This window comes from Phascolarctos cinereus, unplaced genomic scaffold, assembly GCF_003287225.1.
Source record: "Phascolarctos cinereus isolate Bilbo 61053 unplaced genomic scaffold, phaCin_HiC Scaffold_3;HRSCAF=262, whole genome shotgun sequence".
NCBI lineage: Eukaryota > Metazoa > Chordata > Mammalia > Diprotodontia > Phascolarctidae > Phascolarctos > Phascolarctos cinereus.
In genome coordinates, this window is record NW_027555736.1 from 9,483,191 (window position 1) to 9,507,922 (window position 24,732).

Consider the following 24,732-nt stretch of genomic DNA (forward strand, 5'->3'; position numbering starts at 1 on the left):
ATGATGAGGATGAGGATGAGGATGAGGATGATGGTGATAATGATGATGATAGTAGTCATATGTAAATAAACTTCAGGGAAACAGCACACTTATTCAGGGTGTTTCTCCCCCTGCTACTTCGCTAGGTTTCTCACAGAAATGTCCTATTTTTGCCCCTTTCAATAAACAAAATGTTCCCATAAGCAAAGAGCAGCATCATTTAATGCCTTCCGCATACAACATGTATGTCCCTGCCTCTAGTCTCTCCCTGAGTATTGCTGCAGCATGGCTCTAACCATGTCACTTCCCAGCTCAGGAAACTGACCTGTAGGGTAAAGCACCATCTCCTCCTTCTGGTACTTACAGACCTTCACAGTCTGGCTCCAGCCAACTTCTCCCCTTCCCCCCATCCCATTCCACAATCCAGGCAGATTGGCCTGTTTGCTATTCCTCACATGACACTCCACCTCTTATCTCCGCACCTTTGCACCAGCCATCCCTTGTGCCTGCAGTGTCCTCCCTTTACCCCTCTACAAATCCCTAGTTTCCTGATCCTCTCAACTACTACTGCCTTGCTCTGAAAATTACTTTGTATTTCCTTTGCCCAAGTCTTTGTATGTATCTTGCAAAAGTATTAGTGCATATCCATTGTTTCTGTTGATAGAAAAAAAAAGGATTTCCATTTTTGTCTGTGCCAGGTGTATTTGTGGAAGGGAGAGAGGACATAATTTCATTGGTGTCAGGGAATTCTCAGTGAGGTTACCCTTCCTACAATGCAAATCAGCACCTCCTCTAGGATTCATAGTCTTTGAGAGTTGTTGGGGGCCCTAAGAAGTGAAGGTACTTGTCCAAGGTCACATAGGCAATACAGAAGTGAGATTGGAACCCAAGGCTTCCTGCCTCAGAGGCCAGCTCTCTATCAACTACACCAAAACATGCGTAATCAATGCTGGTCAATTAACTGACCCATAGGCAAATAAGCATCATGTGGTAATGGGCAGGGAGCAAACCCCTGAGCGAATCAGGAAAAAGCCATGTAGGAGATGGGACCTAAGCTCAGTCTTGAAGATACCTATGGATTCCCCAAAACAGAGATGAAAACTGATGAAGTCCAAGGACTTTCCCAGCGTAAAGAAATTCAATTTGTAACAGGGCTTAGTTATAAATTTTTGAAAATCAATTTTAATTCTGGTGCCTTGGTTTTCCAAGTTTTTTAATTTTAGTGCATACAACGTTAGGCAAAGAAAGGGGTCATTTCCTCAACATCTTTTCAAGATTCCACATTTGGCTGGGAATATTATTGCTTTCTTTTCAGTGAAGGAGATTCTATTAGTCAGGCTTCTGAGTGTGAAATGCTGGTAATTAATTGAAGCTGTAAACCCAGCATTCCTGGGGAAAGATGCACACCCTTGCAGCAACTGTATTGAATCACAGCAAAATTTATTCTCTAAGAATATGGGAACTTTTTGCTGATTTCCTCAGGAGGTCTTTAAAAAGTGGAGCTTGGTGAACATGTGATCAGAGATCACCCTAACACCCTGACAGGGCAGATACTCCCTCACCTCCTTTTTCTCTGGCCAGAGAAGGGAACATGCTTGCATGGCAGTTTGGGGGGCTCTCCGGCTGCCAAACCACTTTGGGCCTCCGTCATCAGCTGTGAGGGGGACGGCTCTTGGGAGCGGGGCCCCAAAGCCTCTGCGGTTCATCCCTTCCTTGTAAAATAAGCTGGGGTTGTGGCCAACTGAGGTTCCTGGGAACTCAAGGAAAGGACAGTGTTTTATGAGACTTCCCCATGGCCTTCTCTCATCACATCCAAGCATGAGTCACGCTACTCTTCTGGGGTCTTCTTTCCCCACAGCTGAGTGGGGTAGGGTTTGAGGAAGCAAGCCTGCTGGGCAGCATCCTTCATACCTAGATCAGGTTTGGCAGGAATTCGGCCACACAAGTCCCCAGGGAGCCCACAAGCGATAGACACCTGATCCCCAGCCTCTCCCCAGGAGAGGCATGACCCCTGAAGTGCTTTTCACCTAACGGATTTAAGAGACGCTGCAAAGCAGTGAAAATCCCGGGGCTGGGCAGGGCCTGTTAGTATTCAGAGAAGGTCCAGATGTGGGATAGGATTTCTCTGTATGCAGAACCTAGCTTGCCTTCACCTAAAAAGCCCAAATCAGCTCAAAGGAAATTATTAGAAGACATTTGCAGGCGATGAAAGTGCTGATTTGCTTTGGTTTCAGGCGCTAAACCTGCCCCCGGGATCTGCTTTGAGAGAGTCAACTCTGCTGGCGATCCCTATGGAAACTGCGGCAAGGACTCCAAAAGCTCCTTTGCGAGATGTGAAATGCGGTAGGTGACGAGGTGCGGGGCTTCGGTTGAGGGGCTCTGGTCCTTCCAGAGAGATCGCGGCCGTCCTCGTCGGGTCACCCTTTCTGACGGCTCTTTGTGGTTCTGTCTCCCCTCTCCCAGAGATGCTAAATGTGGGAAGATCCAGTGCCAGGGAGGAGCCAGTCGACCGGTCATTGGTACCAACGCCGTTTCCATAGAAACCAACATCCCCCTGCAGGAAGGAGGCAAGATCCTGTGCCGCGGCACCCACGTGTACCTGGGAGACGACCTGCCGGACCCTGGGCTCGTGCTGGCCGGCACGAAATGTGAAGATGGCAAAGTAAGACTCGCCTCCAGGAGCAAGGAGATGATAGTTATCATCGCGACTTGTTTTGTCGAGGGCTTACTAACGAAGGATGGAATGAGAGGCAGCGGAGAGAATGGCAAGAACACTGGGCTGGAAATCGGAGGGTTTCTATTTGAGGCCTTAGGCTGCCTCTCCCCGTGTGATCCTGGGGAAGTCGCGGGGTCTGTCTGGGCCTCGGCTGCTCCCTCCAAAGAGTGGGTAGACTCATCACTGTCCTGTTCACGTCACAGCATCGCTGTAAGGCTCAAATCGGTGTGCCCTTCAGAAATTATCAAGCCTAGTTGCTCCCCATCATGTATGGCTAGTCTGCCGTCAAAGATGGCCCACCGTCTTGATTCAGAAAAATCCTACAATAATTAGATTGTTTTCCCAAGAAAGATTCACTCATTTTGGAATTAAGACCCTCACCTCCTACACACCTCTCCCCAACACACACACACACACACACACACACACACACACACACACACACACACACACACACCAGTAAGCAGAAGTCTAAAAAGAGTTGATTCAAAAACATGCATTTACTTAAAAATGCCTTTCTCTGAACCCAGCTCTTCAGGAAGGGGGTGCCTTTCAGTTCTTAGCAAAGGAGCAAAGTGGCCACAGAATTATGAACTTCTGTTGGCTTCTGAGATCTCTCAGTCCTGGAGATGTCTGCTGGTCTCCCTAGTCCTGTTTGGTGTAGAGACACTATTCCTGTAACCAGGGTAGGTGGTCTTTATGAAATCTCTTGATGGTGAAAAGCAGAATTATATACCTATGTCTGTAGGTCAATATGTCAAGGTCCTGTGATTTTGTTGGCATGGGAACTCTGATGCATCTCCTCCTAGTGACCCAGATAGAAATTCATCTACGATGCATTCAATAAACTTTTGGGGGCACCTACTGTGTGCTGGGCTCTGTGCTAGGTACTGGAAAACACACAGATAAAAATCAAACCAGTGCCGGCCCTCAAGGATCTTCCATTCTACTGTGAAGACAGAACTAATGAGTAGATACAAAGTATCAACAAAGTAGCCTCTTCAGGGGCTTCTCCAATGTGATTTAAAAGCTCCTCCTGAGCGCTGCTGCCAGGCCATCCCCTGTCATCCACATCCATGTCTTCCCAAAGGCTGGCATCCACCCACCATGCTGTCTGCCTTCCTTGCTTTCTAACAGTTGGAGAGATCAGGACAGGTGCACTGGTGAAGGTGGCCCCTGAGCTGCCTGGGGATGAGCCCAGGTTTCCCTGACTGCAAAGCCAGACCTCTGCCACCACTCTGTGTTTACACTGGCTTTGAACTATGACAGCGAACTTTAGGTCTGATCTCTGCAGCTAACAGGGGAGGGGGAAGGGGGCCCAGGAAAGATAATGCATAGATAACAGTTGGCTGCAGGAAGGCAGGAGAGAGCAGAAACAGGAGTAACATCTAAGACAGGGCTGGGAGAGCAGGGGATTCTTTACAAAAAATAACACTGCCAGAAGATATTTGAGGTCTAAGAAGCTAAGTACATATGTATATCTCACTGTCACCACTCTTTTACTTCATTTTCACATAAACCAGAACAAACAACAATAAGCTCAGGAAATGTCTCAGAAAAGTCCAGAGGCTTTAAAAAAAATTTTTTATCAAGACAATTGGGAGCAGTGAACACCCCCGTGCTTGGGAAGCCCCAGTTTTTCACTGGCAAAGCAGCTGTCCAATCCTTCCCTAACATCATGCTGCCAGGAGGGAATGGAGACCCAGCATCTCCTCACTACTAAAAGCGTACAGTGCCAACCAATACCTCTCTCCTCCACACAGACTAATCCTTTTCCCTGAGGAGATGGTGTGGCCTACTTTGGAGGAGAACTTGAAATATTTATACCGTAGGTTCTGCATGTCAATGCTAGCTGTATTAGCTTCCAGAGTCAAGTCTTGTTCCTGAAAAAGACACAGTTAATTTGGGCTGCAATCAGGACATGCAGTGCCCATGGCCTCCACCTCAGGACGGCAAGCCTCCCCGTCTCTCTCCCACTCGGACACAGTTTTCTTTTCTTTTGGCAGGATAGTTCTCATTGTGACTGCAGCAGAGTTGGGGAGGCCAGAAAAAATATTGAGTTTTTGTTTTTGTTTTTTATTGATTATTGGCTTGTCATGGAAATGGTCAACCCCATGATCCTCCCTTGCAAATTCTCAGAGGCCAGGGTGTACCATCTCCACTTAAGGCTGCTTCAATTCAATTCGCTTCCTCAAATATTTCTATTCTGGAATCCCTACTATGTGCCAACTGTCTCTGAACTCAAAGCATTTACTTTCTTGGGGTGCTTGGAGTTATACATGTTATACAACATGTAAAGTACACGCACACACACACAGAGTCATTTATGCTAGAGGAAGGAGATCTCCCATCAGCTGGGGGATTAGGAAGGGCATGGAGGCCTTGACCCCTGAGCTGATGCTTGAATGGACAGATTGAGGGATTCCAAAAGACAGGCAGAAAGAGGGGGGACAGCATTCCAGGCGTGGGGGACAGCAAAAGTGTGGTGATGAAAAAATAGAGTCTTGCAACAGGGAGCTGTGAGTAGACTTGAACAGAGACATGGAGTGTGTTTCCCAAGAGGCTGGTACTCTTGCCTTGGCTTCAGCTGCGGTGGTCAGATGAAGGGAACTCTCCAAAGGAAACATTTGTTCAATGAAAGATATGTTTGAGGTTGAACCATAACATGCATGGACCGGGACCAGAAGTGGAATTGGAGAAAGGGCAAGTTTAACATTAAGAAAACCTTCCCCACGATGACAGCGTCCCCCACTGGCCCGATCTACCGCTCAAGGTGGGGGGCTTCCCCTCACCAGCAGAGGCTAGTTGGCCCTCTCTCAGGAATGTTCTTGAGAAGGTTCCTGGTCAGGCCAGAGGTGGATTAGCCAGCCTCTGAGCTCCTTCCAACTGAGATAGGTCCTCTGCTCTGAGTGGTAGAGTAGAGACAGAATGTGGAAATGACCATAACCTTCCCTCTCAGTCTGTCGCATATGTGCATGCACCTGGGTGTACCTGACATCTTTGTCTCAAAAAATGCCTCCTGTCCTTTTTTCCTTCTTTCCAGCTCTGCCTCAATCGCCGGTGTCAGAATATCAGTGTATTTGGGGTCCATGAATGTACCACAAAGTGCCACGGGCGTGGTGTAAGTATCACAGAAACTCTTCTTATCTTCAGTCAACACCCAGCTGAGCAATGAGTCATTGATTTGTTAAAGCTTTGGGTCTAGAATTTCTTGTAATAAGAAGCCAGTTAATGTCCTTTCAATATTTTTTCCCAAAGATATTAATTTTCCATGACCTTTATATCATATCAGAAATAAAATGTGACTTTTATTTAACAAAGAAAAATCTGATTGAGAAGTAATTATCTTTTAAATTAACATTCAGTGATAGAGAAAAGGATTTTTGTCATCCTCAAAATGATTTCACGACTGAGCTTCCTTCCTGAAGAGTTTCCCATTAACATTTCAAACAGAGCTGTTCTTTCAGGCACTAGCTGTCACAATGTGGCAGAATTGAAATATTTCTAAAAGGATTCCTCTTATTTTCAGAAGAAGCCCCTGGCAACTCTGTTTTGTGGGACATTCAATGGATTTGAGCAAGAAGAGTTAGTTATTTCAGTCTATAGAACTTTGAGAGAAAAAAAATGACCTTAATTGTTGAAAACATAATTCATTTTTCATGATAAGCTTAAGTATCTCCAGCTAGGCTGTATTAATCTTGATCTGTCATGCTACTGTTCATTGGCTTCTCAGAAGTGTACGCTACAGAAATCATGCCCTAACTTGTGTTTAGAGACATGGAGACTTTTGCCAATCATTCCCATGTAAAATGTGGCTTTTTTTTTGTAAAGTAATTGCAAAAAATCATAGTATCTCTCTTGTATACTCAGCTGACAAGCTGAGTTTTATAAAAATGGAAGGGCTTTATAAAATCATAGAATTTTTTGGAGCTGCAGGAGCTACAAAGATTATAACTCATTTTACACATTAGTAAACTGAGAAAATGACTTGCCTGAGATCACACACCTAGTGCGATCCCAATCCCTCGAGCCCCAGTAACTGACTCGTACAGTCTCAGAGCTGGAAGTGAGCTCACAGGCCAGCTTGTCCAACTGAGACATGCCCCAGAATCCCCTCTTAGCATAAGTCATAGGATCATAGGTTTCGAGCTGGGAGAGGTCTTAGAGGTCTTTATTTTATGGCTGAGGAAACTGAAGCTCAGAAAAGTTAAGGACTTACCCAGGATCACACAGACAGCAAGGGTCTCAGATAGAATAAGAACTTAGGTCTTCCTGAGCCCAAGGCCAGCATCCTATCTACTACACCACTTGGCCTTTTTCTCTTAAGGAAAAGGGCCATTTCATTTCTGTCTTTAAATCCCCATAGCCTACCACAATGACTCAGTTTACTCTTTTGTAAAATGTGCATGATAATAATACAGCCCAACTCCCAGGGTTATTGTGAGGGTCAGATGCAATAATATTTTTCAAGCACTTTGCAAACTTTAAGTGCTGTGTAAATGTTGGCTTTTATTACTTAATAAATGTTTGTTGAATTATTGATGCTGAGCAATCTTGGTCCCGTGGAAGAATCAACAATCCCCATCGACAGTATCTAACATTGGCAACAAGATGGCCCGGTTGTCTTCATGTCGGCCAATCAATAAACATTTAAGAAGCACCTACTGTGTGCCAAGCACATAAGTGCTTGTGAATGGTCTCACTGTGGGAAGCCACTCTTGTCGATGTACAGTCTGGACACTATGGCTGGACTTTGTGTGCTTCAGGGAATGCTGCAGTCAGAATTTTCCCTAAAATAAAGTGAGGGATGTGAGCATTTAAATGGAGCAGGGAAACAGCTTTTTTTCAAAGTTTGTATGTATACATACATGGTGTATGTATGTGTGTGATTTATGATTCATAGATTTAGAACTAGAAGAGCCCTGAGAGGCTGTGACGTCCAACCCCCTCGTTTTACAGGAATGTAAACCGAGGTGAGAAGCCTTGTCCAGGCCTCGTTCTGCTTGGCCACCCAGAGCAGACCCAGGAGCTCAGGCGGACATTCCCAAGAAGCACATTGATATATTTATGTGCTTCCCAATGATCAGAGCTATCCCAAAGTGAGATGGGAAGCCCCAAAAGGTAGTGAGCTCCCCGTCATTAGAGGTCATCCAGCAAAGACTGGGGCTGTAGAGGGGATCTTTGATCAGAGACAGCTCGGGGGTGGATACCAAAGCCGGGACCTTCAGAGAGGCTGCTCTCATTTTGAAGAAAAATTCCCCCCTGAGCATCCACCCCAGCCTCTTTACTTCTCTCCTTTCATTTGGCAGGTTTGCAACAGTAACAAGAATTGTCACTGTGAGGCTGACTGGGCCCCGCCATTCTGCGACAAACCGGGCTTTGGTGGGAGCATTGACAGCGGGCCCGTCCGACAAGCAGGTTAGTATATGTGTGCCGCCATCAGCGTTTTCCAGTGTGCTCAATCAGAAGCCCCCAGAGGTGGCCCCAGAGCTGGCCAGTGGGCTGCTGCTTATTGGCAGAAACAGCGAGGGAATGACCTCTTTATTATAGGACTGAAATATTTAGTCAAGTCAAGCATTCTCACAACGGCCCAATGGGGGACTCGGGACTGTGGTGGAGCCCCAGGGCAGCCCACCACCAAAGTGTTCCCAAAGCACGGCCCCGACAAGGCAGCGGACTCTCTGGAGACCTCTCCCAATAGGCTCTCCGTGCGGTGTCTGACAACAACAGAAGTGCCTTGCGGGCTTCCCAGACTCGGTCTCCCCTCTCAAAACTCTTCTTTGTCATACTGCTCTCCTGCGGCCCTGACTCTTCACCTCTGCTCACCCGGATCAGAAGGAGCCCATTCGGGCCCCTTCTCACTTTCTCCTGCAGTCATCTTGCCAGCCTCCCCCATTTGAAGACAAGCCCCAGGAGAGCAGGGGGCACTATTTAGATGCTTGTCTGTATCTTTCCAGCACCTGGCACGGGGTGGCACAGATGAGGCGTTTGAACATTTGATTTCGGATGGTGGGAACCGCCACAGCGGAAATCTAGATTCCCAAGCCAGAGCTGACTGTGGGCAGCTTTCCAAAGTGCTGTGGGAGTCCTGGTTTGCTTTTCAGAGATACCCCTAGCATCTTCTTTGAAGGCAAAGCCTTGCTGCCCAGGACCTGGATGCCTCCCATGGGTGGCTCTCTGAAAGGGCCTCAGAGCCCTTTCCTCCTGGGATGGTCTTGGGAATATTTTCCATTATCATCTTGGCCAAGGTCCAATGAGGAAGTTGAGTGGCATGTGGGCTTGTTCCCATTTGAAGGCACAAAGATGTAGGTGGAAAGGGGTGGGGGCAGAGAAAGGATGAGATGGAGTGGAAAGGACGCCGAAGTATTATGGCTTTAAAGCTGGCTGAAAGCTTTAGGACATATCAGAATGTGAAGGGTCATTAGAATATAGAATGTCAGAACTTGGAGGGACCCTAGACCCCAGGATGTCAGAGCTGGGAGAGGCCCGGGAACATCAAATGTCAGAATCTGAAGGAACTATAGAGCATAGATTTTCAGAACTTAGAGGGAACTTAGAAGACAGAATGTCAGAGCTGGGAGAGACCTTGGAGCATCGAATGTCAGAACTGGGAAGGACCTTAGAACATTCCATATCAGAGTTGGGATGGACCTTCAAACAAACATTTTCCAAGCTGGGAGGGACCTTAGAGTATGGAATGGCAGACCTGGGAGGCCATCCATCAGCCAGTCAGGGTTCAAATGTTGTCTCATATACTTACAAGCTGTGTGACCCTAGATAATTCACTCAACCTCTCAGCCTCAGTCCTCTCCTCTGTAAAATGGGGCTAATAACAGCAGCTACCTCACAGGGTTATTGTGAAGATCAAAGCAGATCATGTATATAATTTGCTTTGGAAAACTGAAAGCATTGTAGAAGTGTGTGTGTTTAATGTTGTTGCTAAAGAACCCTCCTACCCCAATTCCATGGATCATCATCCCATCATAGAGAAAACACAAGTTTTAGAACTGAAAGGGGTCATAGAGGTCACCTATCCCAACTGCCTCATTTTACAGATGAGAAAACTGAGGCCAAGAAATGGAAAGCGGGAAAGCGGCATCATAGAAGAAGCATTGTACTTGTAGTCAAGAAGCCCTGGGTTCAAATCTCACTTCCAGTGACTAATAGCTTTATCACCATGGTTAAGCAAGGTCAGGTAACCTCTCTAGGCCTCAGTTTTCTCTTCTGTAGAATGGGGATGAGAAAAGCAGTGGCTCACAGAGTTGTTCTCCTCAGACTGCATGTGTACAGATTCCTAATCTGGGTCGGTATTAGTGACATCACTAAGGGATTTGCCCAATGCCACACAGGGTGTCAGTAACAAACCACAGGGTTGGGCCCCACAGCCTGTGCCTTCATAACCCGTGTTCTCCTGAGCACATCTTCAGGCCCTTCTTCCCCAGGAGAATGGCTCCACCTCCATCATTCTGCCAGGCTCCATCTCCCAGATCCTGGACTCAGAAATTCCCCAGGCAGCTCCCATCCTTCCACCTCTCCCACGGCCTCCCTCCTGAGCCTTGCGGCCTGTGGGGACCACAAGAGCTTTCTGACTTGCAAAGCCTCCAAGGCCATCACTACTGTTGGGCTTCACTCCCTTCCTCCCCTTCCCTAGTGACTGATCCTCAGCCTTCCCAAGTTCAGCCCCTTCTTGGTCATCGCAGCCCCAGCATCCTGAGCCAGGGGCACTCGCCAACTTGAACTGCCACACATTTCACCCCGGCTGTGGGATGTTCTCTGTGGCACATTCTAATAAGCACCAAATGTTCAGGAGGCAGGAAGACCACAGAGAAGTGTCTTAGATAACAAATGCACAAGCCAGCTAATCACGTTGACCAGCTGCCTCTTTGCTGCAGGGAAAGCAGAGTGAGCCACTCTCCCCAAAGTCTGCTTTTGCCATCAACAATTGTATCTCAGGGCTTCTAAAGTAACTAAAACAAGCAACCTTGTGAGTGATTCCTTTAAGCCCCAGTTTGTGGGGGTGGACACTGGAGAAGGGAGAATATGTCTATAATTTGACACTGTCCAGAAAGAAAAAGATTCCCTCCAAAGAATTCAGAGAAACTCCAGTAGATAAGACAACAACCCCCAGTGGGGTCCTAGAGCTCAGGAGAGTGGACGAGAGAGCAGGGAAGGAAGCTGCAGGCTCCACGTTGAAGCCGTGGGCTGCGGGGCTGGGCGGGGGCTCTGGGAACCTCTCCTGCTGCTCCCCAAGGCCCTTGGTCTTAGGAGAGCCCTCAGCTCGGCGTCTGGGTGGCCGGTGCAGGGACCATACGCCTGCTTGCTGCTTTTCTTCAGAGTTGTCAGGAGTGAATGATGAGAGTGGAGATTGAAGTTAAACATGACTCTGAGACTAATTTCTTTGGCCTCCGCGGCGTGATTTACTAACTTCATTTCTGCAGGTTCCTTTCAAGTGGGCTGTGCTGTAAATGTCACATTTTTGACACATCATGTATTTCATTATAATGGCCTCCTGACAGAAGGCCCATGGCGTTCGTTTCAGATAAGCGAGGTCTGACTGTGGGCATCCCGGTGACGTTCCTCTGCCTTCTGGCTGCTGGCTTGGTCATGTATCTCAAGAGGAAAACCCTGATCCGGCTGCTCTTTACTAACAAGAAGACAAAGACAACGATTGAAAAACTGAGGTACCCTGAGTCAATCCCCTCCTGACCTCTCTAGTAAGAGACAGGAGAGAGCTGCTCTGGTCAGAGCCCTCTGGGGCCTCACCTGTTCAGTGTGAGAGCTTATGTTTGAGGAGAAATGTTCATAAGGGAAGAGCATCCAGAGAGGGATGCCTAGAGCAGGGAGGGCCTAGAGACCGGGGGCATACAAGGAGAGCTTCTCACATAGAATCTCCGAGCTGGAAGGGCCCTCCAATACCCCTGCTCCAACCTTCACCTGAACCAGGATCCCCTCCAAAACCAGGAGTCCTCCAGTGTTGGGAAGCTCACCTCCTCCCAAGACAAGCCCTTTCCCATTTTGGAACAATTATTAGGAAGTGTTTTCACTCCCAGAATCTTAGATTTCCCTCTCCCACCCATTGCTGCTAATTCTGCCCTCTTTTGTCATACGGGGATGGTGGCTGACCATGACTTTCCCATCCTGCATATTTGCAATTGACATTGAAGGGCTTGGGGGTCCTTAACCTGGAGAAGAGAAGTCTCTGGGTGGCAGGGGAGGTAGAAGAGCTGGCTTCAAAAATTTAAAGGGCTGCTGTGAGGAAGACTGGTCCCCAGTGGACAAGTCTAGGAGCAATTATTTGTGGAAAGAACAGAGGAAAATGTAGCTCAGAGAAAGGCACAGCTCCCTGACATGGGACATCTGTCTCAACGGGCAGGGAGCTGCCTTGGGAGGTCTTCAGGCAGAGCCTAGACAACCGCCTCTGTTGAGGTGCTGGGCTCCCGCAAGCCGCAGGTCTTCTAGCAGAGGGAAGGTCACACTCCCTGGTCCCCTGGCTGTTGCAGGGCTCCTTGGTCAGGTAGAAATTGCAGCACACGGCCTCTAGGGCCTGCCAGTGAAGCATTTGGAGGCTGGCATTCCCAGACAAGCTTCTCCTCCTGGGTGAGAAGATGGTTACTCTTCCTCAGTGGAAAGCGCCAGGCTGGCTTCTCTGTCTGTTCTGGACAACGGGCTTCTTTGTCACCAGGCAGGTTTTCAGAAGTGTTCTCTCAGGTCACAGCCATGTCAACAGCCCCTCTTCTTGTCCCCTGCACCTACTTATTGACCCAAGCTGAAATAAGCATGTTGCCTTTGATGAAAATCTTTGGGTTGGGTTTTGCATCCCCTTAAGTTAATTGGGAGTCTCATATATATGTGTGTGTGTGTGTGTGTGTGTGTGTGTGTGTGTGTGTGTGTGTGTGTGTGTGTGTGTGTGTGTTTGGTCTTGATTTCTCATTTGCTTGAAATATGTTCATCACCAGAAATGGCCTTTGACCTAAACCCGTCGAAGAGAGAAAACCCCTTTGCATTTGGGGTCATCACTGCTTAAACATCAGCTTCATTAGGGTAGTCTCTGGGGAGTTATGAAGCCGTGCTCACAGGCATGGCAGAACTCATTTCACAGACTAGCGGCTTCCTAAAAATCCATATTTATTTTTAATCTTGGAAGAGTATGAGATCATTTTCACTCTGAGTGTTTACCATACTGCGTGAAGAAAAGGAGAGAAAAACCCTTCCCACCACACCCAAAGGAGACCTTAGGAAATTGCCTTCGGAAGCTTCTGATCAGCACGGACTGGCCCTGTTTTCCAGGTGTGTGAGTCCCACTCGGCCGTCCGGCGTCACGGAGCCAAACCATCCCCGGACCACGAACCCCAGCCACGGTCTGCTCAGAAAGCCCCCACACACCTACATGCCAAAGGTGAGCACATGAAAGGCACCAGGGCATTGCCAGGCTTGGGGACTGAACAGAAAGGAGGTCCAGGGACAGTGTGGATGTCACTGCCAGCAAGGTCATTCCTGGGGTGGGAGGAGGCAAAAGAAGGGAAAGGGAATCACTGTTTGTATAGTGCCTACTATGCGTCAGGCATTCTGCTAAGCACTTCACACAGACTATTTCATTTTATTCTCACAACAGCCCTGGGGGGGATGGGTGCTGTTATTATCCCATTTTACAGTTGAGGAAACTGAGTCAAACATAGGTGAAGTGGCTTGCCAGGGTCACATGACTAGAAAGCATCTGAGGCTTAATTTGAACTCGGGTCCTCTTACTACCTTTAAAGTACAGAAGCACTTATTAGCACCCAAGACCCCTCAATCCCCACATGGAATCAGGACCCTAATTCCACCCCACATCACCCCGGGGAGGGCATTTTCAGCTTGTGAAGAAGCCAGGCAGGTTAGTGGAGAGCTCCTCAGGGGAAGGAGGACGTTTCTGGTCTAGCCTTCAAATAGCTCTCTGCGGCTCCTCTCAGTGCCTCGGGCAGCCCCCTCAAGCTTTTAGATGTAGAGAAGGCACCAGCTCACCTTGGCAGGGGGAGCCCCTTGGACCCCTGAAGTTGCTTCTCCTGTCCTTCTTCCTCAGTGCTTCCATAATCCATCACTCTGCCTGCAGTCACAGCCCAATACCATGGAGCATCTGATCTTTGGTTTAGAAGGAGATCTGGGGTCCAAGGCTTTGTCAGTTAAATGTTTACCCACTGGTCTTTCTGCAAACATGGTGTGGGGCTGGGAATCAATCAGGGTCTTGACACAGATGTATGAGGGAGGCAAGCACCTGAGTCAGGCCCGGCTCTCCCTGGGTGGAGGGTAGGGGGCTAAGCAGGTGATGGATGGGACTCAGCCCTCTTGGCCAATCATTTCATGCAGTTAACATTAATTAACCACCAACTGTGCCAGGCACTGAGTGCTAGAGAGACAAAGACAAAAATGAAACAGCTCTGCCCTCTGCTAGGGTGGGAGGGTGTGTAATAGAGGTGAATAAAGAAGTAGGTACCAGATGATTTGAGGAAGAGCAGTAACCACTCAGGGAAATCAAGAAAGGCTTCCCTTAGGAGGGGGCATCTGGGCTGAGCCCTGTAGGAAGGTAAGGATTATAAAAGGTGACAGTGAAAAGAGGGAAGGCCCCCATGGGCAAAGGTATGGGGGTGAGTAAGAGAAAGAATTTGGAATTTGGGGAACAAAAGTAGGTCACTTTAGCTGGAACATTAACATGTGAAAGGGAATGATGGTCAATAAGGCTTAGGCAGGAACCAGCTTGTGAGGAACTTATGCTACAGAGCTGCTAAGGATTTTGTCTTTTAACCCAGAAGCAACAGAGAGCCACTGAAAATTCCTAAGTGAGGGACTGACGTGGTCACACATGTGCTGTAAGAACAGGATTTTGGTAGCTCTGTGAAGGATGGACCAGGAAGTGGAGAAGCTGGAAGAAGTCATCCCTGAAAGCATGAGAAAGAAAATGGGGTGACTCACCCAGGGCCGCTCTAGCAATCCCACTCTCTGCTAAGGCAGTGAGGGCCAGTGTGATCTTGGGAGCACCCCCACCTTCCTTCCAAGCCTAGGAGACAGGCCTCCCACACGAGGCCACCCCTGATCCCTCCTCCCCCCATTGTTAGTGCTCTGTCCCTATGGAGATTTCTTTGCACAGGCAGGGTGTCCCTCAAGCCTTTGGGGAGTGTTAAATGGTTAAAGCTACTAAAATTTAGGGGCAGCTAGGTGGCGCAGTGGATAAGCTCCAGCCTTGGAGTCAGGAGGACCTGAGTTCAAATCCGGCCTTGGACACATGACACTTAAGACCCGTGTGACCCTGGGCAAGTCACTTAATCCCGACTGCCTCACCAAAAGGCAAAAAAAAAAAAAAGCTATTAAAACTTAGAAGTGAGTCAAGACCTGAAAAGCCTCTGGAGTTTGTCCATTTCCACACCCCCAATAGAATGGAAGCTCCCTGAGGGCAGGAGCTGTTTTGCTTTTGTCCTTGTCTGCCCAACACCAAGGACAGTAGCTGGCACATAGCAAGTACTTAGTAAGTGTTAGATTTAATAGGGATTATTTGTTATCAAATTATCACAAATGTTGAATTAAATGACGGCTGTATTAGAACCTCCATCCAATTTTTTACTTCAGCAACACTTCTTTCTTAAAGGCTTGGCAGGAGAGAGAGCTAGGTGTATCAAAAAGAGCTCTAGATTGACTATTAACTATATGTCCGGGAGAAATCATTACGTTATTAAATTAAGTTACCTTAAATGATATAGAAGTCAATAAACTACCCCCCCTCACCGTGGCCTCATCCCCAAATTGGGAAGGATTGCAGAGATTCAGTTTCCATCAGAGGTGTCAGTCCCATTCTCTCTTTGGTCAGATGTTTTAAGTCGTACCAAATTGACAGCAGAGTGTGGCTGCGAGACCTCGGGGCTGGATTCCTGGTAGTAGCCAGGTCTTGGTTGACTGTGTCACTTTGGACAAGTCATTTACCCTCTCTGGGCTCCAGCTTATTCTGTAACATGCAAGGAGGGGACTAAATGATGTCTGAATGGTCCATTCCAACTCTGAGTCTATGACTCTACATAATTATATATAACTAGCTAGCTACCCCCTCACCCAAAACACAAGGCTAAGAAACTCCACACTGTTGAAGTCCTCCGTGCCCATACTGTGTCCCAGAAAACAAGTTTGTAATGGGAGAACGTAGCCTTGCCTGGGTGGTGTCAAGCTCTAAAAGGACAGACTATCTCCCAAGCACCCTGAGACTTCTTTTTTAAATACCATTGATTACTCATGAGTTTATCTCTTGTTTCATTTTAAAGCTTTCTTCTTCCCCTCTGGGCCTGCTCAGGGTGGTGCTATATACATCAGTATTCCCTCTTATCTTCTATAAATTACCTTCTTCTGAACTGGGGGCCTCCTGGCTCTGATTCGTTTCCATTCTGTCCATTGGCACTGAGCAAGTTGGCACCGCATATTCAAAGACACAAATCATCCATTCGTCAAGCATTTCTTATGTGCCCATCGGGTGTGGGATTAGGAGATGGAGGTACAAAGACAGAATCAGAACAGGCACAACTCTGATGAAACTCACGCTCTTTTCAGAACAATTAACACGTGTGAAAACCAGTCAATCAGCAGGCATTTCAAAAGCACCGGCAGCGCTATGTTCCCATCTCTGTCCTTCCCCGGGCTTTCTTCAAGTCCCAGTTAAGCCCCATCTTCTACACAAAGCCTTCCCCAGTCACCCTTTATTCTGGCTCCTCCTCAATCATTTCCAATTTATCCTTTATAGGACTTTTTGTACACATTGTTTGCATATTGTCTTCCTCATTCGAATTTAAGGTCCTTGAGAGAAGGTGCTATCTTTTGCCTTTGTTTATATCCCCAGAGCTTAGCACAGTACCTGGCATACAATAAATGTTTATTGACAGTATTGGTAGACATTGGCAGGTCTAGGTTCCCAGAGAAGGAAGCCTAAGAAAAGTTCAAGAAGAATAAGTAGATAAGCTCCTAGGTGGTCAATGGCATTTAAAAAAAGAAAGGATGTTTAGAGGACATTCTGACCCTTTGGAGATTACTATCATCCAGGAGAGGCCATGGTCTCCCATTCCAAACTCATTTCTGGGACACAAGACAGGCATGGATGGCTTCAAAGCTCTACTCAAGCTTTCTCAGGGGCTTAGGGGTGGCCAACCTTGTTGAGAGGAATAGACTCCCCTTATTCACTCCATTAGCATTCAAGCACCCACTGGTGCCACAAATGAACCACTGATGACTTTTCAATGTGAAATACAATCATTTTAATAATGAAGCAAAAGAAATAAGAACCTCACAGCTGTTCATACATGAAAGAAAATGTAAAAATAGTAGCTATGTCACAATCCACACCTAAAGCTGTGAGTTAGGGTCATGCCCTCCCACTGGGGCATTCAGTGTATGCGGAGGAGAATGGCCACACACTAGCAGAAGTTTGTCAAGGAAACAAGGAGGGAAGAAGGAAGGAAGGAAAGGGGGGAAAACCCGTGTTCTCAAGCTAGCTCACACATGTGGATGGCAGGCTCAGGGGGCATTAGTCCACTCAAGAGCGTCTGCGTGACACAAGTTTGCTTCTCTACCAACTGCTGGTCCGTCGCTCCTCACCACTGCCCAGTTGGGTTTTACTCTCAAACGAAGAAAGCACGTACAAGCTCTTTCAACTGTCATTCACCTTGAAAAGGGTGTTGGAAAAGTGTTACACTACTGAATTCACTAACCATTCCTTTTAAGCCATGGATCTGCACAGCTCATCAGGCTGGTTCTCTGCTCAATATATACAAACTCAACTAGCTATCCACTCATAAATGAGATGTATCATCTGATCAGACTGTACCACTCAGAGCTCCTAGCAAAACAACTCAGGTTGGCTCTTGGGAAAAGGAAAAGAAGTCTGACCCGCTCTTCCAGCGCCAGGATTCTGTATTATCTAATTAGAACCCAACATCTCTTCCAGTACAGCAAAGCAGTTACAAAACCTGTCTTTCCCCTTTCTCCTTTTCCTTCTCAAAGAGGGCAGGCAAGAGCGTGAGGTCTTTCTGAGAGGTTTCACTTCTCTCCGCCCTGGCTGCTGCTAAAGGGCAGTAACTGGACCAGAAGCTCTTCTTCCAATTTAGCAAAGCAGTTATGGTCTTTATTCAGCCAATAAAAAAACCAGTAGCTAAATCAAATCTTTCTTTTAATTGGATGATCTTGCTATTGGTTTTTTCAAGTAGCTTTAATTAGCTCCATTACAGCTGATTTAAAAACTTCTGCTGTTTTCTTCAACCCCTTCATCACACTCTTTCAATGGCTTAAATCAGAGCCCCTTAGTTCTCAGTGCCTGCTCATCAAATCCCTCCAATAAAATAAACAATCTGTATTCAATCATTTCTTCCTCTCCAGACAGTTATATGTATTTTTTTTTCATTTTGTGAATTTTACCTTCTTAAGGGTTATCACAATCATAGGCAAATGAGGAGCCACTAAAGGACCACAATGCCTTGTAAAATGTTCCTCTATCACAGACTGTCTTTGAAAACTTTTCTTTGTACTCACTTCTTATCAGTTTTTAATAAATAGAAGTGATTTCTCTGCCTCCTTCAAACCACCACTGTCTGCCTGCAAAGCATCATTCTACATCCTTTACAAGGGAATTTAAGTCTTTATGTTTATGTTACAATTTACTTTCAGTCCCAAACTGCTCAAATTTGATGATCTGACAATGGTGTTTTTACAAATGGATTTTAGTAGTTTTTGAATTAAACCAAAGTTATTTTCCTATTCCGATCACACATGAAACTTTTCATCTATGACAGTGGTAACACATGACACTCCTTCCAAATTAACTTCATTTTCTTTATGCAAAAGTACTTTTTCTACCCCTTTCAGCACTAAACTAATCCATAAGAGTGCTGGCAATACCTTAAAGGAACAGTACCTTATACAAAGATACAAGTGAAACATTTCCTGCCCTCAAAAAGCTTATGTTCTATTAGAATCTAGGATTCTGGGATTAAGTGACTAAATCCATGTTATCCTTTTCTTTCTATTATATTATATCTTCTCCTAGCCTTCATCTTTCAAAAGTGGGGGAAAAGGGAAAGGAGGTGTCCTGGTCTCCTTCATTTCTCTGTCTCCTTGTATCATCTTTGTCACCCTGCTCTGGACCTCTTAGACTGGAACTGCACACAATATTGCAGGTGCTCTGTCCCACAGGATATCCAAACACAGGATCTTGATTTCTCTTTGGTTTCTAATATGGTTCTGAAAATTGGGATGGTTGTCTTTGTACTACAGCCCCCACAAGGCAGGACATTGTGAGAAAGATGCTTTGGAAACTTTAAAGTGATAGAAAACCCAGAGCGCTGATCCCTAAAGATGAGTGCCTCATCTTTCTTTATCCTTTTTGGTCTCTGCTACACTTTGAGCAGATGCCTTCAGGGAGCAGCCTGAGGGGCTAAGGGATTCCAAAGTCATGATCTTGTGAGCATAACATGGATCATTTTGTCTAGTGTGTGCAAAAATGTTGGTGTTTGCCTACATTGTTATTCAGCCATTGCCTCTGTCTCTATTCACACACCCTAGTGAGATTATCCTGATTTTATCCCAATCAGCTTGGCATTTCTTTGTGAATAACAGCTTGTTATCAACTTAGATATTTTGTCATGTACTCTAACTGTGTCATTTATTTGAATATTTTCTGAGGCCCATCCCAGCACCAATCCTTAGACTTATCCATTTATCTCAACTTTATGTTCTCTTGTCTTTTCATTCTTCAAGACAGGTTCAGAAGAACCTAACTAGATTGATGTAACTAGGATGAGGAGGCTGTCTCTCAGCAGTGCTGACAGCAGCTGCCTAGCAGCATAGAAACCATTGAATTTAGCCACTAGCTAGAAATAGGGCAGCTAGGAGGTTCATTGGATAGAGTGCCAGCCTTGGAATCAGGAGGACCTGGGTTCAAACCTAGCCTCTGACAATTACTATCTGTGTGATTGTGGGCAAGTCATTTAACCCAGTTTGCCTCAGTTTCCTCATCTGTAAAATGAGCTAGAGACAGAAATGGCAAACCACTCCAGGATCTTTGCCAAGAAAACTCCAAATAGGGTTGAAGAGTCAGACGCGACTGAAATGACTCAACAGAAATAGTTAAATAGGACGCGTTTCCTCCTCTACCCCCCAACCCTTGGTGATTGTATGTCACATGAGCTCCTCCCCAACTTGGCCCCAAGCTGGGGCTCCAATTGGCTCCAGTTCCCAACCTAAGACTTCCTCTGCAGCACAGTGTTCAAGTGTTTCTGGAAGGAAATGTTGAAAGCCATCTTTGTGCTGTGTCCTACGCTAACTAACCCAAAGGAACCTGACACCAAGTCTAGGACTCTCTAGCCTGCCCTTCTAAATAAAGTTGGTGGGCTTTTGTCCTACCTCTCTTCCTTCCATATTCACCCACCCCCAACTCCTCCCTGATCCTAGGCGATCAGCCACACCTCCTGCTGCCATATATTAACAATGTCACCCTAACTTTGTGATTCCTTTGTTCTGGCCTGGGCAGAAGGAGAATTGCAGAAGATTACCAAAGTATCAAAATATCGATATCAGCAACCCAGTCAAGACCCTTGACTCTCTGCCTCCTCGCCTCCTGGTGCCCCTTCATCAGGGACCCAGCCATCACAACGTGCCCGTGAGACCCCTCCCAGCCAACCCTCCAATCAGACAGGCCCAGGTAGGCCCACACTTGCTGCTTTATGTTTCATTATTTCTAAAACTGAGAAGTTAATGTAATAATGCCTTGTCTTGTGTGTCTCTTGCCCACTTCCAGTGAGCTTGCAAACACAGGTTACTAGTTTACCCTTGGTTAATAATTTTTCTTTTATTTCAGCTTCTAGAGTCTCAGGTTATCCTGATTAGGACATTTGCTACGCTGCAGGTTGCTTTCCCTTGTTAGGGATTTATAGGCATTTGCGGTGAAACCTGGCATCAGTCAACGACACTTGGTAAGCACCGACTGTCTGCCAAGCACTGGTCCAGCTGTGGGAGCAGCCACAAAGAAAATGTAGATGAGACATGAAATATGGAGTCCAGGAGGGAGATGAGACACAGACACAAATAACTATAATATATGACCTCACGTGGTGGTACATTAGCAAGGTGCAAATACCAGGCTGTGTGAGGCCTGGTGAGAGTGCTAAGGGCTGTGGTCCAATTCAAGACAATGAATGTTTGTTGAGCATCTCTGTCCAGGCCCCCATGCTAGGTCCTGAGACTATAAAGTCAAAAGATGAGTCAAATCCTTTCTGTCAAGGAGAAGCACTGGGGAATGTGATGGGAAGTAGAGAGTGAAGAGGAGAATCCAGCTCCAGGCCCACCCTGATCATGCTGCTCCCTGGGTGTGGACTCCTGCTAAGACTCTAAGGTGCAGCCCCTAAGACTGGGAGCTGTTCCCACCCCCTGCTACCCTTTACATCTGGCAAACCCACTCTGTCTATTGTGCTCCCAATGGCATAGATATTTAATCACTGCCATCACTGGCTGCCTAAGAGTAAACCAGACCACCTCCCATTCTCCACCTTCCGCTCTCTCATTCCCATCTTCCTCAACCCTAGCCCTTCCACACCCCACCCCCACACTACCCACCTTTTCAATATTGCCTTTGGAATTCCCCTTTCAAAACTAACAACTTCCCTTCATTTTAGCCCTTTTCCTCTTAGGTGCCTTCAGCCTTCTGACACTCACAGAGACCTGCTTTCCCCCTAGAAAACGCCTCAGTTCTGATTCTCCAGCACTGGGGAGACCTTCTCTCATGCCCCCTTTCACACTTGTCCTGAGGAGGGGTCATGATACTCTTTGCTCTGAACCTCCATTTACAGCCTCCCCCTTTCCCATCCAAATTGGTGTTGGTCATCTGCTGGCCCCCAGCTCAGAAGGGAGAAGCCCCTTTCTCAGGTCTCACTGTCTTCTCTTCCTTCACAATATTGGCCTTTGTTGTAAAGGATTTCAACATGTGTTGATTGGCCAATGCATATTCATGTTCCCCCAAGCATTCTAACCCCCCCTTAAACACCACAACCTACTTCTCCCCTTCACCTCAGCACACCCACAGGGGGCCGACCCTCATGTCTATAGCCCCTGGAGCTTGCCATCACACACAGCTGTTCCTCCTCCATCATCAAAAACTCTGGAACCTCGATGTGATCATGAGCTCTGCCTCACCCCTCCCAACTCTGCTCCTCATCTTCAGCCAACCTCTGGTCTGTCCACCTCTCAGGATTTTCCCAGGCCATCCCCTCCTGCTCTGACTTCACTTCCCTCCTTTCCCAATCTCAGCTGATGTGACACAGTTCGACACTGCACCTCCCTCTCCTCTCCAATCCCTCACTCATTAGAACTCCCTTGTTCTGATGCCACTTATACTTTGACAAGCCTCAATCCTGAATTATTCCCATCACCTCCTCCTCTTCTCCTACTCATATGCTACTGAGAGGTCTTGCAATAAAGAAGACTGGGTCTACTGCCAGTTTTTATATTTTGCAACAAGGCAGATGAGGCTGGGGGTTTACTTGACACTAATTTATTCTCCATCCCATTCTGCCCAGAGGCCATTCCACACCTTCTCTCTTCAGGCCTCCTGCATCTCCCTTTCTCACTATTCTTTCAGCTGTGGCACTATCTGAGAGAAGTGGTCATCCATAGGGCGGTCCTACCTTTCCCTTCATCTCAAATTGCTTTGACAACTCTCTCCTCCTTCCCTCCGGTCCCTGATAACAAGGTGGCCTCCTCACCAGAGCCAGCCCCTCTGCATGTAACAAGGACCAGCCCCCTTCTGTCTTCTCCAGCATAGTGCCTCCTCATTCAGCTTCCCTCTAACCTTTAATCTCTCCCTGTTTATTGGTTCTTCCTCTGATCTCTTCAAATATGCCAGTCTCCTCCATCCTCATATTACAATCACTAGACCCTATCATCCCTTCAGACTCTCATCCTGGATCTCTCTTCTTTTTCCTCAAACAATGTCTAGGAAAAAGGTAACTATGTTTGTGGTCTCTGCTTTCTTCTCAACCATTTGCAATCTGGCTCCAGATTTGATCATCAATTAATGGAAACTGCTCTCTCTAAGATACCATTGATCTCTGAATTACCAGATCAGATGATCTTTTCTCAGGCTTAATGCTTCTTGACCTCTCTGCTCCATTTGACACTATTGACCACCCTGTTGTCCTGCTTTCTCTCTTCTCTGGATTTGTATGACACACCTCTCTTCTGTTTTTCCTTCTTACTTTGTCTGACTGCTTCATCTTACTTTTTTCTGACTCAATTTTTTCTGACTTTAAATCAAACCCCCCAATTGTGGGTGTTTCCCAAGGCTCAGTCTTGGACCTTCTCTTCTATCTTTACACTCTCTGATCTGGTAACCTCATACATTCCCATGGACTTCATATGTGTCTCTCTACAGAGATACAGAGATATCTCTCTACAGATGGCATCCAGATCTACATAGCAAACCCTGACCTCTCCCTGACCTTCAGTCCTGTATTACCACCTGTGCATTAGACATTTTGAAGTAAATGTCCTTGTTATCTAAACTCAGTATATCTCAAACCAGCTTTGTTATTATCTTTTTGTCTTTATCTTACTATCTAACTTCTTGTCATCTTCTCCCCACCCAACCTACCTCTCTTCCAGACTTCTCCAGTTCTGTAGAAGGCACCACCCTTCTTCCAGGCATTACCCCAAGTATCCAACCAATGGCTATATCCTCCTCCTCCTCCTCCTCCTCCTCCTTCTCCTCCTCTTGCTCCTCTTCCTCCTCCTCCTCCTCCTCCTCCTCTTCTGTCTTCTTTTCCTCCTCCTCCTTCTCCTCCTCTTCTGTCTTCTTCTTTTCCTCCTTCTCCTCCTTCTCCTCCTCCTTCTTCTTCCTCCTCTTCTTCTTCCCCCACCCTTTTTTCTGGAATGATGTTTGCCTTTTAAGCATCAGGAATTGAATGTCCCCATCCCATCCACCAAGCTGGTGTCTGTCTGGACCAGATCCAGGCCACATGATACTGATTAAGCTCTCTCAGTGTTCGCCCTTTCTCAGAACATGGTTGAAAACAGGAGTTAATTTCCTGCAGGTGTTCAGAGGGGCCGAGGGTAGCTCGTGACTGGGAGCACAAACTGGGTGATGCCCTGTGCTTCTAAAAGGCCTGTCACGCCCCAAAGAGGGAGAGACCTTCCATTGGGATCTCGTATTTCCCTTCTCCAAGCACGTCTCCTCAATAACCCGAGAGCTGCAGCCTTGAGTTAGAGCTGACAAGAACCCCAGAGACCCCTTCTTTTGCTTCTCACAATCGTAAAACCCTGTAATCAGATCAGAGCAGCAGAATGAGCCTCTGTCCCCATGTTAGGGGGCAGCCAGTGGGGTGTCACAGTACACAGAAAGCTGCACCAGGAGTCAGGAAGACCTGAGTTCAAATCCGACCTCAGCCCTTTGCTAGTCGTGTGACCCTGAGCAAGTTCCTGAACCTCTGTTTGCCTTGGTTTCCCCTGCTGTAAAGCAGGTAGCACCTACCTCCCAGAGCTGTTATGAGGAAAAAACGAGGTGCTATTTGTGAAATGCTTAGCACAGTGGGTAGCACATAGTAAGCACTTAATTGTGCTTCTAGAATAAAACATAAAGTCCTCAGCTTGGCAGTGAAAGCCCTTCATTGGCTCCTACCTACCTCTCCAGTCTTATTTCTCATGGTTCCCCTTCCTACCTTCCGGGCTACAATCCAAGGAGCCCATTCCCTTCCCCCACACTCTACATTCCTCTCTAAACTCATTACCTCTGGACAAGTCTCAAAGAGACTCACGTCAGCCTCTTAGCATCTTTGGCTGCCTCCAAACCTAGCTCTGGTGCCACCCCCACCTCTCTCGACCCCCCGGTTGTGAGCCTTTTCTTCCCTTGAAATGACTTTGTATACCTGTATTTACATTTGTTTAGACACATATGTATGTGCATGCTGCAGTCCTATTAGTAGGTGCACGTCAACTCCTTGAGGGCAGATATTGTCTTGGTTTTGCCATTGTGTCCCTATGGTGCATAGTAG

The 24,732-nt window shown here is 46.9% G+C and overlaps 1 protein-coding gene across 1 annotated transcript in view; it reads left to right on the plus strand.

Annotated features, from left to right (window-relative positions):
- Positions 1-24,732, plus strand: part of ADAM12 (ADAM metallopeptidase domain 12) — a 379,134-nt gene that overhangs the window by 334,372 nt on the left and 20,030 nt on the right. Inside the window, 7 exon segments of the mRNA XM_020973659.2 lie at positions 2,214-2,322; positions 2,443-2,641; positions 5,739-5,816; positions 8,005-8,113; positions 11,235-11,376; positions 12,983-13,091; positions 20,223-20,393. Of these exon segments, the coding sequence (XP_020829318.1) occupies positions 2,214-2,322; positions 2,443-2,641; positions 5,739-5,816; positions 8,005-8,113; positions 11,235-11,376; positions 12,983-13,091; positions 20,223-20,393 (917 nt within the window).